Below are 15787 nucleotides of genomic sequence, written 5' to 3'. Positions count from 1 at the left end.
TCCTACACCACCGGACCATCTCTCTCTCTCTATCTCTCTCATGAATGCAAACAAAAACAATGTCACCACTTTCTCCTTTACCTTAATACCCAAACTCCATGACCTCGAAACCTGTGCCAAAATTAGGGTTTCATTTTGCCATTTACATGCCATTTCATAGCTTCTGATTGCTATGCTCCTACACTCTGCACAACGCATCTCTCTCCCTCGCCTCTCTCCCTAATCTCTCTCTCTCTCCCTAATCTCTATGCATACACACATTCATATATAGATATATCTGCGCATTACACATTTTGTTCAGCTCCTCGTTATCTCTTTCACTCATTCTCTCCGGTGCCTTGCTCTTTCAGCTCTCTCTCATTCCCCCCCCCCTCTCTCTCTCTCCCTCTCTCTCTTTCTCTCTCGCTCTCTCATACACAGAGATCGAACAGTGAACAAAACATGTATGCGACTGATTCCTACTCTCATACTCGCCGCACTCGTCCGAGTCGATCCACCTACCTCCCTCCGCATCTCCGCAACACAAACACACACCCTACATTCTCCGATCCCAACTCATACGCCTCCGACTCACAAACTCACCGATTCCCACCGAGTCGAGGCCGAGGCACGCCACGAGGACGTGGCTCTGGCCGTGGTCGTGGCCGCGGCCGGTCCTACGCGCCCCGCAACCGGCCCGCATTTCACCCAAACCCTGACCCTAACCCGTTCGACGTCATCGAAAAGTTCGATGATCTGGAAATACTCTCCGATTCTGACGAAAAATCCGGGATAAACTACGAGGTTTACGACGACATTCCGGTCGAAGCGAGCGGTTCAGACATACCTGAACCGGCGAACTCGTTTAATGAGATTGATTTAGGGAAGGGTTTGAATGATAATATAAGGAGGTGTAAGTATGTTAAGCCCACTCCGGTTCAGCGTTATGCTATTCCTGTTGTGATGGCTGGGAGAGATTTAATGGCTTGTGCTCAAACTGGTTCTGGCAAAACGGCGGCGTTTTGTTTCCCTATTATCAGTGGGATTCTTAAGCATCATAATGTGGGTTCGGGTAGTCCTGTGAATCATTCAGGGGTGGCTTCTCCAATTGCTCTTATCTTGTCTCCAACTAGGGAGTTATCTTGTCAGGTACATGATACTCTCTCTCTCTCTCTCTCTCTCTCTCTCTGTCTCTCATTTTCTCTCTGTGTGTGTGTTAAATTCAGTTTTACAGTTTCTTCTTGTTTATACTCACTGTTTGATGATAAATTTTTTGATTGGGTTTGTGTGTATAGATTCATGAGGAGGCAAGGAAGTTCTCATATGAGACTGGGATTAAAGTTGCTGTTGCATATGGGGGAACACCAATAACTCACCAGGTTCTTCCTTCATGTGTTGTTGTAGTATTAAATTTTTTAGAGAGAGAGAGATGTGTATGTCAGTGTTTAGTCATTGTTTGATGGATACCTTTGTTTTGGTTTTGGCGTCTACTATGTAATGTTAGTTACTATGATGAAGCCTTTGGCATGTTGGTGTGTTTATTAATTATTTGATAATTCTAATGGTTCTTGGTTAATGGTTTGGTAGCACTGTCACTGCAGCTGGGCCTGCTAGGAAAACGATAAAACAAAGTGGAAAATCAATTCTGATGTTTGTACTGGCTACTGTGCTTCTGAATTGTTTCATACTATGATGATTTGATTGCAACAACTCTTTCTTATTAGACTAAATTAATGTAACTGTTCACTAGTTAATTGGATGGCCAATGAAGTATTAATTAATTAATTTTTAACATTATATTAATTTCTATCTTGGTCACTGAGTTTTGCACATGTCAGATATAATATATCTCTAGGTGATTTAACTTTCAACATTGTTTATGCTAATTGTTGTCCTTATCCTCTTTATTCTTGGAAATAAAATAAAATCAGACAGTCTGCTCTATTTATGAAGAAGCATTGATGAATTCAAAAAGCAGTGAGCTAGCTTAATGTGTGGCTGATGCCTCACCTGTTTGTCTGCAGTATGATATAACCTAGGTGTTTTAACTTTTAACACTGTTTATTCTAATTGTTTGTCGATATCCTCATTATTCTTGGAAATAATGTAAAGCTAGACAGTCTGTTCCATTTATGAAGAAGCACTGATGAATTTATATAGCAGTGAGTGAGCCTAATGCATGGCTGTTGCCTCACATGTGTTTCTGGTTACATTATGTTATTTGCATGTGGTGTTTTTGCTTGAGAATACTGCTAATGTTTTCTACTGTTCCTTTCACTTTTGTAGCTGCATAAATTGGAAAAGGGTGTTGACATTTTAGTTGCTACTCCTGGTCGGCTACTGGATATGATCGAGAGAGCAAAATTATCTCTCAAAAAGATCAAGTATCTAGCTCTAGATGAAGCTGATCGGATGTTGGACATGGGTTTTGAGCGACAGATTCGAAAAGTTGTTGAGCAAATGGGGATGCCTCCACCAGGCGTAAGGCAGACAATGCTTTTCAGTGCAACATTTCCAAATGAGATCCAAGTTTGTTCTCTGAGACCCTTCATCCATCTCTTTTTTTCCATGAAATCAGTTATAGATACCTATGCTGTATTAAGATTGTAGTAATAGAGATGCTAATCCAGCTGCAGAGATGTGTTGATGCAAAATGTTATTCACTGTGGTGTAATAATTAGAGGAATGTAGTTTTCATAATTATCTTATATAGTTTCTTTATGGTAAAAATCTTCGACGAGCTGTTGATGTGTATGTCTTGCGTGTAAAGATCTGTTATGTTGAGAAGTGGCTTATATTAGTAGTAATTTATTTTTCTTGGAGATGCTAATCCAGCTGCAGAGATGTGTGTTCATTTGTATTATGTAAAATGTTATCCACTGTGGTGTAATAATTAGAGGAATGTAATTTTCATAATTATCTTATATAGTTTCTTTATGGTAAAAATCTTTGACGGGCTGTTGATGTGTATGTCTTGTGTGTAAAGATCTGTTATGTTGAGAAGTGTCTTATAGTAGTAGTAATTTATTTTTCTTGGAGATGCTAATCCAGCTGCAGAGATGTGTGTTTCAGTTGTATTATGTAAAATGTTATCCACTGTGGTGTAATAATTAGAGGAATGTAGTTTTCATAATTATCTTATATAGTTTCTTTATGGTAAAAATCTTTGACGGGCTGCTGATGTGTATGTCTTGCGTATAAAGATCTGTTATGTTCAGAAGTGGCTTATATTAGTAATAATTTATTTTTCTTAAATGTGACCACCATCATCTCACTACTTTTCTTGTCTTGTTTATTTTTACTTTGTGCAGAGGCTTGCGACAGATTTCCTTTCAAACTACATATTTCTGACTGTTGGAAAAGTTGGCTCTAGCACAGAGCTGATTGCTCAAAGAGTTGAGTATGTCCAAGACATGGACAAAAGAGATCGTTTGATGAATCTCCTTGTTGAGCAAAGTGCGAATGAAAATAATGGCAAGGTACACGTTTGTCTCTGTGCAGACTCTACCTTATTCCTATAATACCAGTCCTCATTCACTCCCTAGTTCAAGTGACTGTTTAATTTGTATTCAAGCACTTTAATTGTCATAATGTAGCGTGCTTTGACATTGATCTTTGTGGAGACCAAGAGGGGAGCTGATTCAATGGAAAGCTGGTTATGCAGAAATGGCTTTTTAGCAACAGCAATACATGGTGACAAAGCTCAGATGGTAAGTGTAATTTTTTGACTTGAATTTTCAGAGTTTGATGCTCTTTCCCTGTCTTGATATGTTAATATACAACTTCACATTGCAGGCTGCTACAATGTAATAACTTTATTAACTTACTGTGAATTTGAATATCTTTTTAATTCTACAATAAATATCTGATTTCCTATGCTGAATTGTGCTATTATCTGAAGTTTTCCTTCATGTTGTGGTATGATATACTTTTTGATGACTGAAGGAGAGGGAACGTGCCTTGAGATCTTTCAAAACTGGAGTAAGGCCCATCTTGGTAGCGACAGATGTGGCTGCTAGAGGACTGGATGTTCCACATGTTACCCATGTCATTAACTATGATTTGCCCAAGGACATAGATGATTATGTTCACAGGATTGGCAGAACAGGCAGAGCTGGTAAATCTGGGTTGGCAACAGCATTCTTTTGTGACAAGAACTCACACCTGGCAAAGTCACTTGTGCAGCTCATGCAGGAAGCCAAACAACAAGTTCCTCCCTGGCTCACTCAATATGCAGAGACATCTTCATCTTATGGTGGTGCGCGGGCATATCGACCTGGAGGCAGCAAGTTTGGTGGTCATGATTTCAGAAAGGCAACAAATATGAGCGGTGGCAATCATTATTATTCAAGCGGATACACTAACCAAGTTGCTTTTGGTGAACCTTGCATAGCTCCCTCTGGTCCTTTTAATTCTTTCTATAGTGGTGAGCCTGCTTATCCTGTTGCTAGTGTTGATTCCTATGCTGCTGGTGCATATGGTTACCCGTATAATCATGGTTCTCTTGTTGCTGGTACTTGGAATTAATCCATTACTTGGGGCGGCTCTATAACTCAACTTTTTGGCAGTACTAAATTATGATTTGGAGTAGCTGAGTAATATAAGCACCGATACAGAGTAGTTTTTGAAGTTTTTAACCCTTTAGTGGTTAGAAAATTGAAAGGGGAGATTATAGTTCAGATAACTAATAGAATCTTCACAGTAGCTAACGTATTCTACAGACCTCTGGTAATCGTTTTGAACTTTAATAGCAGCTGAGCAATCTGAGAACGATGGTATTATCTACAAAGAATTGTACAAACAATATGTTACAGTTGCTTCATAGTTAATGCTGAAGTGCAAAAGTTACACCATCTGTTATTGGTGCAAATGTTGAGTTTATGATATCACAGCCTCTTTAGTGCAACATAGTACAATGTTTTATCATTATATACAGGTAATCCTTCTGCTTAATTCACATGGTTTATTGGCTCTACAATGATAAGTTTATAGTTTTATATGTTGTATGAGATATGGAGGACCTGTATGCTGTATTGCCTCACACTTTGTTAAGTTTACTTGTAACTTATAAATGATAAGTGTAGTTTTGTATTAAACTTCGTACTACTATACTCTAATTTTGTAAGTTGTCTGACGGATGAAGCCTGGTATAAGAAGAAAAATGAAGTTCAGAAGTTTAGTGTTGCAAGAGGGATAGTCCTACTTTGTTCAAATGGAACTCAATGTTAAAAATGGGATTAATTATCAACTAGGTCACTTATTACGCTAGAAAATATCAAGTGGGTCACTGTGAAATTTTTGGTCTCATTTGAATCACTAGAGTCATAAAAAATATCAAATAGATACCTCTAATATCTTTTCGAGTAGTAAACTTTATTTTTCATTGAGTTTGACACATTTTTCTTAGCTGTTAGTATAATCAAATGAAAGGTTATGAATTCTAGTATTTATGATAATATATTTAGATTTTAAAAAATTCATTTATTATTTATTTGATATAAATTAAACAAAATAATTATAAAATTAAAAATAAATAGTAAATAAATTTTTTAAAATCTGAATATATTATCATAAATACTAGAATTCATAACCTTTCATTTGATTATACTAACAGCTAAGAAAAATGTGTGAAACTCAATGAAAAATAAAGTTTACTCCCCGAAAAGATATTAGAGGTGTCTATTTGATATTATTGATGACTTTAGTGATTTAAATGAGACTAAAAATTTGCCAGTGACTCACTTGATATTTTCTAGCATAACAAATGACCTAGTCGATAATTAACCCGTTAAAAATGTTACTAATATTGAGTTCATCTTAGATCATAAGTTCTTACATTAATGGTGAACAAGTTATTGGTTTCTAAATTAAATAATAAAAAAGATTGGCAAAGTAATTTACTTTAGATAAAGAGGCGAATTGAAAAAAAATATTGACAAAATAAATTTACTTTAGACAAATAAATGATATGCTTACTCCATTTCAGAATAATAGTCGTTTTTGTTTACATTTTTTAAAATAATTCAAGAGATAAGAAAAACGTGTTTCTTACACATTATTTTGCATATTTTCTTATAAATAAATTTATAAATGTTAAAGTTTTATTTAGAAATTTTTTATAAAAAAATTAATGTATAAAAATATTTTTGTATATCTTTAATTACGTAGCAAAAGTTAAAATTTAAATAAATTGCACATTATATTATAATATTACAATTAACAGTAAATTATTAATTTATATATAATAGAATCTGGGTGAAAACCCACAAAATAACATGATAAAAGAATGGGAAAAAGTATTTATTAAGCAAATGTATTAGTAATATTAAATTTTAAGAGCTTATATACGAACATAAATAAAGATTCCCCGTCAGAGAAAACTGTATATAAATATTCATTCGTACAAGCTGAAAAAACAGAGTTAGGGTTTAGTCAGGCAAGAAAAACCGGTATCAATGGAGAAAATAACCGAGGGAGTGGAGAAGATGAAAATAGCCGCCGGCGATTCCCCCAAGAAGAATCGAATTCAGGTCTCCAACACTAAGAAACCCTTGTTTTTCTACGTCAATCTCGCCAAGGTATTCACTTTTCATCTCTTTTCTTTACACTTATATCAATATTTTAGTTGCTTATTTTGTGTTTAAACTCTGTTGATTTCTTCTTTCAGAAATATATGAAGCAGTACAATGAAGTTGAGCTTTCTGCCCTAGGAATGGGTACTTTGCCTTTTTACCCCCTCTATTTAATTTTTACTCTAATTTAATTTTTTTAACTGGTATCGAAATTTCCTGCTTTTGTATCGATTTTATAAGTTTGATATGCTTGGATAGCAGTGTAGTATTGTCGTTGTGCGTAATTGATGTCATGTTAAAGCTAGCTGTGTGGGCTCGTATTTTTGTTTTTGTTTTTGGTTTGAAATGCTCTAGTTCACTCTACACTCTGAATTATGGATTAGACCATCTCCAACCCATAACACCATTTTGGTGTGAAAAACACACCAAATTGGTGTGAAAACTACATCAAATCAAAATTTCACTCCAACCCATCAACACCATATCCTACACCAAAAAGAATCTTTTACACATTAAATGGAATATTCTCTCTTTTTAAGTTATTTATATCATTATTGAATTTGTACTTAAATTTTAACATGTTCAATAAACAAGGACCTAAAATAATTATAAATTCATTAATAAATTCAAGAGGACAATTTAATTATATGAATTCCCATGCTCTTCCCATACGTGCTCGATCAAGGCGTTGCGAAGTTCAAAATGAGCTTCCTTATCTTTAATTTGTCGATATCTACTAAGAAAATCTTGAAATTCGTCATCTCCATTTCTTTCCATTTTGACAGCAGCTGAAGATGTTTCCATGTAATCATGTACATGCAAATTCAAGTCTCGTTCATTCTCAACTATCAAGTTGTGCATGATAATACATATGTGAGGGTATACATATGTGAGGTAATTTTAATCATTGTGTATTTTATTTTTAATCAAATCTATTTAAAAAAACATATCTTCTATATAAGAATATAAATTTATTGATATTTGGAAATAAATAAAAAACTTGATTAACATAGTAAAGAAAGAAAATTTAAAATAATTATAATTAAAGAATAAATAATAACATAAAACAACTTTAATTGGACATAGATGGAATAATTTTGTTTTCATTAACATATGTGAGGGTATAGTAGGTATTTTGGAAAACTCCAAATTTGGTGTAAAAGTTACACCAAATCAATACTTGACACCAAATTTGATGTCAACCAATTCATTTGGTGTCAACTTTACACCAATTTGGTGTTGGGTTGGAGTGAATTTGACACCAAATTTAACACCAAAATGGTGTTTTGGTGTTGGGTTGGAGTTGCCCTTAGTTCAAGTTTGCGATTTTTTTGGGTGTATGTGTATGCCTTTTTGGAGGTGATGAATTGTTCTGTATATTTGCAGCTATTGCCACAGTTGTCACCGTTGCGGAAATTCTTAAAAACAGTGGCTTTGCTGTGGAAAAAAGTAAGGCTGCTCTATTGTACATGTCTTGATGTTTGCCAATTACGATATTGCATCATATTCAGTAATTTAATTTTTTTGCTGCAGAGATTCTGACATACACTGCTGACATCAAGGATGAAAACAGGCCGCGTCCAGTTCAGAAAGTCAAGGTTAGTTCTGAAGTGTTTACCATCTATTGTTGACTCAAATGCGTTGTAGAGAAAAATAACACTTTCGTGTATGCAAGATTGACATATATGGAATTAGAAAAAAATTGCGAGGATGCACATTTGATTTGTTTGGCTACAATCTACATATGAGTGATTGATAACTAAAATCATTTTCTATCTCAGATGGAAATTTTGTTGGGGAAGACTGCAAATTTTGATGAATTAATGGCGGCTGCTGCAGCGGAGCGAGAACTTGCAGCAGGAGATGGCGAAGAGTGGGAGATGGTGGGAAATAGTTAGACCTGTTATCTTTGGCATTTGGTTTGTTAGTCTTGGTGTCCATAGTTACTCTGGTGGTACTAGTTTATATATTTTGATAGCTGCAAACTGCAATGAGAGGTTCTTTTCCTAGGCAATACTATGAAAATTGAAAATGCGTCAAACCAATTCGTACCAGTAAATTTAGTCAGTAATATGAAATATCAGGTTTCTTCTTTGTAACTTGTGTCTTCTGGTTTTGTGTTTGAGCTTTTTGTTTGCATCATAGTCTTTGTGTTTGCTACATTACATACAAATATGTCTTCTCCACAGTTGGTTCTGAGTTTAGTCAGAGCATGTGCGGTATGTGTTGATGATTCATAGCTTGTTGCTGTCCTGCCATAGTTTGAACACTTCTATGAAAATCTTAATAAAATTCATGGAGATTGCAAGTATTTGTCTTTTCTCCCATTTCCTCTTTATGGTCAACTACAAGTATCTCTTGGTTTAGCTGAGAGAAACCGGAAAAACTTAAAATGAGTTGAAGAAAACTAGTAAGAAAACTATATTATGTATGTAACATTGGCCCCTCCTATATTTGTTTAAAAATTTACATTAGCTAGCCCAGTAATAAAGAGGATAGAAGTTGATATATCAAAGTCCATGGATCAAGTCTAATGAGTGGCAATCAAAAGCTGGAAATCTTGTTTCGAGAAAGAATTGTTTTACAAATTTAAGGCGTCACGTTCTGAATAGGGATGATTCGTGATGACAATTTTATTAGACCTAACGGATATCAATCCATTCCGATTTGTTTGGATTTTTTCGAACTCAATTTTTCAGATTTGGATTTGTATTCGGACTTCTTTTCCGGACTCGAAAGAGTTCGGATTGGGATTGGATCGTAAATAAATTGAAATGATGCAACTCAAAATCGGAAATCTTTTCCAAAACTGATCCAAATCCGAACCCCATTCGAATCTGAAAGCCGAAAAAAATTCATTGACATAGATAGATATGAATTATTGATAAATTAGTATTTTACATAGTTTTATAATAATAATAATTAAATCTAATATTTATAAATGGTAAGTTGAATAATTGCTGATAATTAATATAATATGTTTAATGCTAATATTTAAATTTAGTATATTTAATGTTAATACTGAAGTACACAAAGATATCGAGTACTATATTTTTTTAAGTTAAACACACGTACAAGTGAGTCGCATGCTTGACATACATTTCGGAAAACCATAACCTCTACTTATATCTTGGAAAGCCAAAATCTCAAACACTCAAGAACTCAAAAACGTGTTATCTATCATATTATTACAATAATATGAATTTATTTATTTTTAGTTAATTACTATTATAAGATCCAAAATAAACTAGTATCGAATTTGGATTTTCAGTTTTGAAATCTAGACCCAAACCCCAACCGAACCAAAACAAATGGATGGAAATTGAATCTTACCCGAACCGATAAAGTAGTATCCATAAACAAAAGAGGTGTGTACAATTAGTGTTTGTTGTGGGCTTGGATTAGAGAAAATTGAGAAGTTTTCTTTGATGCAAAAAGAAAATGTAGGTAGAAAAAGTATTTCAGCCAAATCAAAGAGTTGGCATCTCCTCTGATGAACATGTCGTCTCGTCTGTGCCTTAAATCATGTAATACAACGGCTCAGTGGCTTGCAAATCAAGCTCTTCTACGTGTTCTCCCTATTGATTCGGTCTACAACCCTCGTGTGATTTATACCAATCTGACTCTTTGTTAACGACTGAGCTGCTATCGGTTATGCCTCAAGCCATTGAACTACAAGTTTGGTTCCCTACTCAAGTTGCGCATTCTCTACTGATATGGAAATCATACACTTGTCAAACAGAACAAACATAGCAGCATCCAAAACTGCATGCTACAAATTCTAGAGACCTGTCAGAGTAATAGGTAAATATGTTTCAAAAAGTAGAATATTTGAGAAGATAATGTATCAGTGCCACACTATTGGCATTAAATGCCAATTGAAATGCAGCAAATTAAGAATCATCATTGTAAAAGAATGTTAACTGTTTCAATAAATCACTAGAGGTACATTACAACTCTCAAATTCAACCCATCCCCTAGCGAAAGGATCTTGGGTACCAATTGATTACTAGAGGTGCTTGGCGACAACTCTTAGATTTTAGCTGACCCCCCTAGTGAAAGGATCTTGAGTTCAACCAAAAATGATGTCACACAAACATAAAGTTGTACTAACCTAATATTATTGTTTTTGTAACTGAAAGTAATAGTACCCCAAGCAACACATACGTCTTTCCGCTAGTAGCTCCAAAACACCTTAGAGATTATCATCTTTCTCGACTAATATCTTTTTACATGCCTCGTAACACATGAAAGAAATTCCTGCAGCAGGTACCAATTTTAAACAGCTTGGGCCCAAACCCTTGTAAAGGCCTGGAACTCCTTCCTTTTCAAGTATGGACAAAAGGGCATGGAGCATGTTGTTGTACTGTCTCCCGTTAATAGCTCCAGCTTGCATATGCTTTCTAGCCACTTCAAGGGGAAAAGTTGCACTACTAGATATTGCACCAGCTGCTGATCCTATGAGTAGAGTTGCTAAATTTTCAACGTCTTCCTTTTTGAAAACTTTCTTGTAAGCCTTTCGTAATGAATCATATGCAAAATAATTAGTAGCAGCATATGGGATCACTCCAATTACACTTGGTGTGAGGCCTCGATATAGTTCTGCTGGTCCTTCCTCTTGCACGATCTTGATGAAGGCATCTACAAGATTTTTATAGACGCCCCTCTGCCAATAGGCGTATAAGTAAATAATCGTTACAAGAACACAACTTACTTTAAAAGCATGGCGATTTAATTGTACCCCATATTTCCTTTACCTGGACAGTCAGTCGAGTTTTCAGCAACTCAAGGGGGTAGGTGCATATAGTTGAGCTGATGCCAGCAACAGCACCAGCAATTAGGGATGCTGGTATAGGCTGTATAGGTTGTTCTCCTGATTTAGGTGTCAGATGTTTCTTCACAGTATCATAAGCGAACAACTGCACACAATTTTTTTAAGGTAAGATAACAGGACAAACCTCACATTTAATACAATCACCTATATAGCAATGAAAGAAACTTGTGAAGCCTTAATAAATCTATTAGTCACAGTTTAGCGGGAATTTATCTGACACCAGACAGGGGTGACCCTATTTCTATGTTGTGTGAACAAGTGTAGTTATAGTGCTGTAGTTAGGAACATAAATTAAACATTGTAGAATAACACTGAATCTAAGGACATTGTGCTTATCCATTCAAATTTAAAATGTTCTTGAAAGCTCTATTAGTTTCATCAGTTCATCTGCAGTATTACACAATCTCCAACAATGTGGGCTATATTGGATTTGTAAGACATTGTGCAAAATTTGCTGAACCTGTGAGACATTTTGCTTCAATGTACTGACTATATTGATTGACTATATTGTGAAAATGGTATTTTAGTATTATTTCAAGTTATTATAAATAGAATATATTGTTTTAATATGGTAATAGATGATGTGGAATCTTGCTAAAGGTCTCTAGAGGTTGGCCAAATATAGCCAACATCAGGTGATTGGCTAAAATTATAGATAACAGCAATGTCCCATTGGAGTTAAATTTATTTAAATAATCTCTATAATTTTTATTTATAGTATGTATTAATTACTTTTAGCTAAGGGCTCTACATGGTTGGAGATACTTTTAGAGGTTTAATTTAACCAAACCCTTTTTAGCCAACATCGTTGGAAATGCTCTTATTGTATGTTGAGATTTGATTAAAATTTGATTTAATAGGATTGAATTGTTCCGATATGTCATTAAGTAGTTTACTGGATGGTATTTTCTAGTAATCAGTGAATTAGGTATTTGCAAAATTTAGAAATTTGTAGTTCTTATTTAAACCAAGTTTCAGTTCCCACTTCCCAGAAGAAAAAAAACAAGCAATCTTTATCAGTTATTCTCCCCTTTTCTTTTTCCATGTATGCTTCCTTCTTTTTCTCTCTATATCTATAAACTTTTCAGAGAGATTTATACAATATACACCAAACAGTGTATACTTACAATCTGAGTACAGAGGTGCCTCGGACTAGTTCTTTACAGCATGAGCTGGGACAAAGTAGGTCACTCTTAATATGTCGACAAGTCATAAAAGTCATAAGACATGTTTATAGCCTTCACTGATTTCACATGGTTTTGGCTTAACTACTTCTTTCATGTTACTGGCGGGACTTAATATTACTTGAAACTAAATTGCATATTGCAGACACATATTTCTGGTGAGTGAAAATACTATGAAGCATAATTTAACCTGCTGGCTTCTCAATGCTGACCTAAGCATAGTAGGCGACAAGTGTTTTAATGGCAATGAAAATTGAACTCATATACATGCACCAAAAAATCATGTTGTTCAAGGGGAGTACATTTAAACAATCTGACATTTTGCTAAAATACCGAGAACATACCACTTTACAGATATAAAACAGAACCATGTATGTCTGCACAGAAGTGGTGGAATATAGAGAATAGACAGCAACTAAAGACAAACAAGTAAAGAATCCCAAAAAAAAATCCACTAGTACTACTAGTTTTCTTTTGGCCACGGATTCTAGGTGCGTGATCTACTAGGTCACATAGTACTGTAATATCAACTCAATGGAGCACAAACTGCATAAGCTAGACAAGAACATAAAGTAAAGAACAGGGCAAATAACTAGTAATGTCACAAGAGCATTTAACGCAGATAAATCAGCGATAACTTTCAAATTGCAATGGGATTCTCTTATCTCTGAATAGCTATGATATGAGGCACCAAAAGAAGTGTCACAATCGATATGAAATGCAATAGTCTGAAAGATTCTATTGGTGTACCAATTAGCAGAGTATCTATGTAGAAAGTACATGTGTGGACGAACCTGTACATCACAGTGAAAATGCAAAACAATGATTAATATTCTCCTTTTTTTTTTCTAGATGAATAGTATTCAATTTTACCTCTATAGCCTTGCTTGGGGCAACGCGGATGACGTTGACCAGATTACCCCTAAATAAGCCCTTCCATCCTTCAGTCTTCATGATATCCTGAAACACTTCTGTGGTTGAATGACCACAACTTCCAACCATCAAATGCGTCCTAATGGTCTCCAACGGAGCAACGGATGTTCGCGATACTGCCCCTGCAATTGCCCCACTCACCAATCTTCTAAGAGATGGATTGCCAATCTTTACTTTAAATTTGAGTCCACCCTTCTTCTTTTTCTTCCCCAACATCCCCTCCTCTCCCACCTCCCACTCCTCACTCACAGCCAATTCAGAAGCCCCTACCGTCCGATAACCAGTTTCAGGCATCGCCATATACTTATTAGAATATGAAAGCTTCAACACACTATCACTTGTATTAGAAGCATTAGTACCGGCAGATATCCCAACACCCCCTCCCATTTGTCCAATGCTTGCAAACAAGGCACCACTATGAAAATTATTCTCCCTCGGGCACCACAGAAACCCAACTCCAGGGTTCAAGAACAGCCCATCTCCATCACTTCCCAAAAATTCAAGATTTTTCGAGTCCATAACTACACACAAAGCTAAACCTGGCCTAAAAAGTCTGCAAATAAGTTCCTATTAGCCTAATGGGTACGCAAACAATAGCTTAAAAAACAACTTAATGGGTACAAAAATGGAATCTTTAAAAGTGCAAGTTCAGATATACTATATGCCCAACATATGAATTGTAAACAGGGGTGGGCTAATTTACATAAACAAGGCTAGTGTAAATAAAAAACAATTAATCATTCATTTATGCAGCTAGAAATAATATAAAAAAGAATGGGAAAATAGAAAAATGGGAGATTGAGTTAACCTCTGTTTAAACAATCCTTCAGGAGGTTGAAGGTGGCTTGCTTGTCTCTTCCCAGGCAGGAGAAGCTGTATGTAAACTTATGTATGTAACTTTGTAATAGAAGTAAACTATGTAATGTAAAATTGTCAGGCCTAGTGGGCCTGGCTCTTTATGTGCAACATACTCCATGGTACAGTAAGTTTTAACCTAATTTTACAGGTGCCATGAAAATCTCTTATTTATTGGAAATCTTTTTGATTGATTTTTAAATATTTTTTATAAATTTATCAATTATATTCTAATTTAATTAAAAATTTATCGACTTTTTCAATAAATCTTAAATCGGCAGATGAATCGATTAATTCTGATTCTCAATTTCTATTATCATAAATTTCATGCTTCATTAGTTTTTTTTTCTTTTTTCTTTTTGTTTTGGAATATCAGGAGAATATCCCACTAAAAAGCCGGTAAATAAATTGAAACAGATTTTAAAAACCACGGTTATTTGGTCAACAACTGAAAAGAACAAGCAATTGATCATGATAAGAAGGGTCTTCTGTTAATTATTAATTAACAATTTGTGGAGAAAACACGATGTTTGTTGGTGAATTTTGGAGGCCCTCAATATGTCTGAAAATTACTCAAAGATAAAAAGAAAACTACCTTGCTAAGACTTTAATCTACGCCAAGAAAATGACGCTTTCTCGAAATTATCATCCATTGTGGTATATACTAAGTCCCAATCAAAACTCAGGTAAATTACAAACCTTTATTCTTCTAACACGATGATTTATAAATATTTAAAATTTGTGATTTGATAAAAAGAGGTTAAGGGGGTTGGGTGGGCGTGGGGGTGTTAGGTGGATCATGGATGCATCTCCTGAGAACAAGCTTTCAAGACAAATTTATATGTAGGTGAAGTTTGGTTCATTAAGTAGATGGAAGATGAACACTTCTTCTTTTCTTTTTTCTTTTTTTTACAATTTTGATTATATGTCTTAAAAATGAATATCTGTTCTGATATTTTTCAGGATAAGCGAAGGATAAGCGAAAGTAAATCCCGGGTGTCTTGGGATAAGGGGGTAAGCGAAAGTAAACCCGGGTGTGCCGGAGAGGATAAACGCACGATAATTTTTACGCCGAAAGTAAACCCGGTGTCCTGGAGGGGTGATAATTTTTACATGGGAGTTCATAACTGCAAATTTTGCACGTTCTTTTTGGAATGGGATGCTACATGTTTAAGGGCTTTAGTCACCTCAGCTTTAAATTGTGGAATTTAGAGCAATTTCTCTCTGAAACTAAGCTGCTTTAACATCTGTGATTAATATATACCATAGAAACTGGATAAATTTTGAAATTGACCAGTTGAGGTCATAGTCTGAAAAGGGGGAGAATGTTTCATGTGGATCACACATCTCAATTCCTGGCCATTATCCTCACAAATATTGTTATTAGCCTTTAACTAATACTACATGTCCCTCTTGTGTAGTGTGTACCA

General features: G+C 35.1%; 3 protein-coding genes across 3 annotated transcripts; 2 read left to right on the top strand and 1 right to left on the bottom strand.

Annotated features, from left to right (window-relative positions):
* LOC108216833 (DEAD-box ATP-dependent RNA helicase 52C) lies at positions 1-5163 on the top strand. Its single transcript, XM_017389679.2, has 6 exons — positions 1-1128; positions 1275-1358; positions 2266-2508; positions 3291-3458; positions 3576-3689; positions 3925-5163. The coding sequence occupies exons 1-6, from the start codon at positions 442-444 to the stop codon at positions 4504-4506; spliced, it is 1878 nt and encodes a 625-aa protein (XP_017245168.1). The 5' UTR covers positions 1-441; the 3' UTR covers positions 4507-5163.
* Positions 5164-6368: 1205 nt separating this feature from the next.
* On the top strand, positions 6369-8650 carry LOC108217707 (uncharacterized protein At2g34160). The gene is made up of 5 exons (XM_017390588.2): positions 6369-6557; positions 6647-6695; positions 7938-8000; positions 8085-8149; positions 8333-8650. The coding sequence occupies exons 1-5, from the start codon at positions 6435-6437 to the stop codon at positions 8447-8449; spliced, it is 417 nt and encodes a 138-aa protein (XP_017246077.1). The 5' UTR covers positions 6369-6434; the 3' UTR covers positions 8450-8650.
* A 1807-nt stretch (positions 8651-10457) lies between these two features.
* On the bottom strand, positions 10458-14469 carry LOC108216366 (adenine nucleotide transporter BT1, chloroplastic/mitochondrial). Its single transcript, XM_017389118.2, has 4 exons — positions 14311-14469; positions 13443-14055; positions 11309-11470; positions 10458-11217 (listed from the first exon to the last, which is right to left on the bottom strand). Exons 2-4 carry the CDS (start codon positions 14019-14021, stop codon positions 10747-10749), a joined length of 1212 nt encoding a protein of 403 aa, XP_017244607.1. The 5' UTR covers positions 14022-14055; positions 14311-14469; the 3' UTR covers positions 10458-10746.
* Between the last annotated feature and the right edge of the window lie 1318 nt (positions 14470-15787).

The sequence above is a fragment of the Daucus carota genome, chromosome 4, assembly GCF_001625215.2.
Source record: "Daucus carota subsp. sativus chromosome 4, DH1 v3.0, whole genome shotgun sequence".
In the NCBI taxonomy this organism is placed as follows: Eukaryota; Viridiplantae; Streptophyta; class Magnoliopsida; order Apiales; family Apiaceae; genus Daucus; species Daucus carota.
This window is presented reverse-complemented; position numbering and strand designations above follow the sequence as displayed.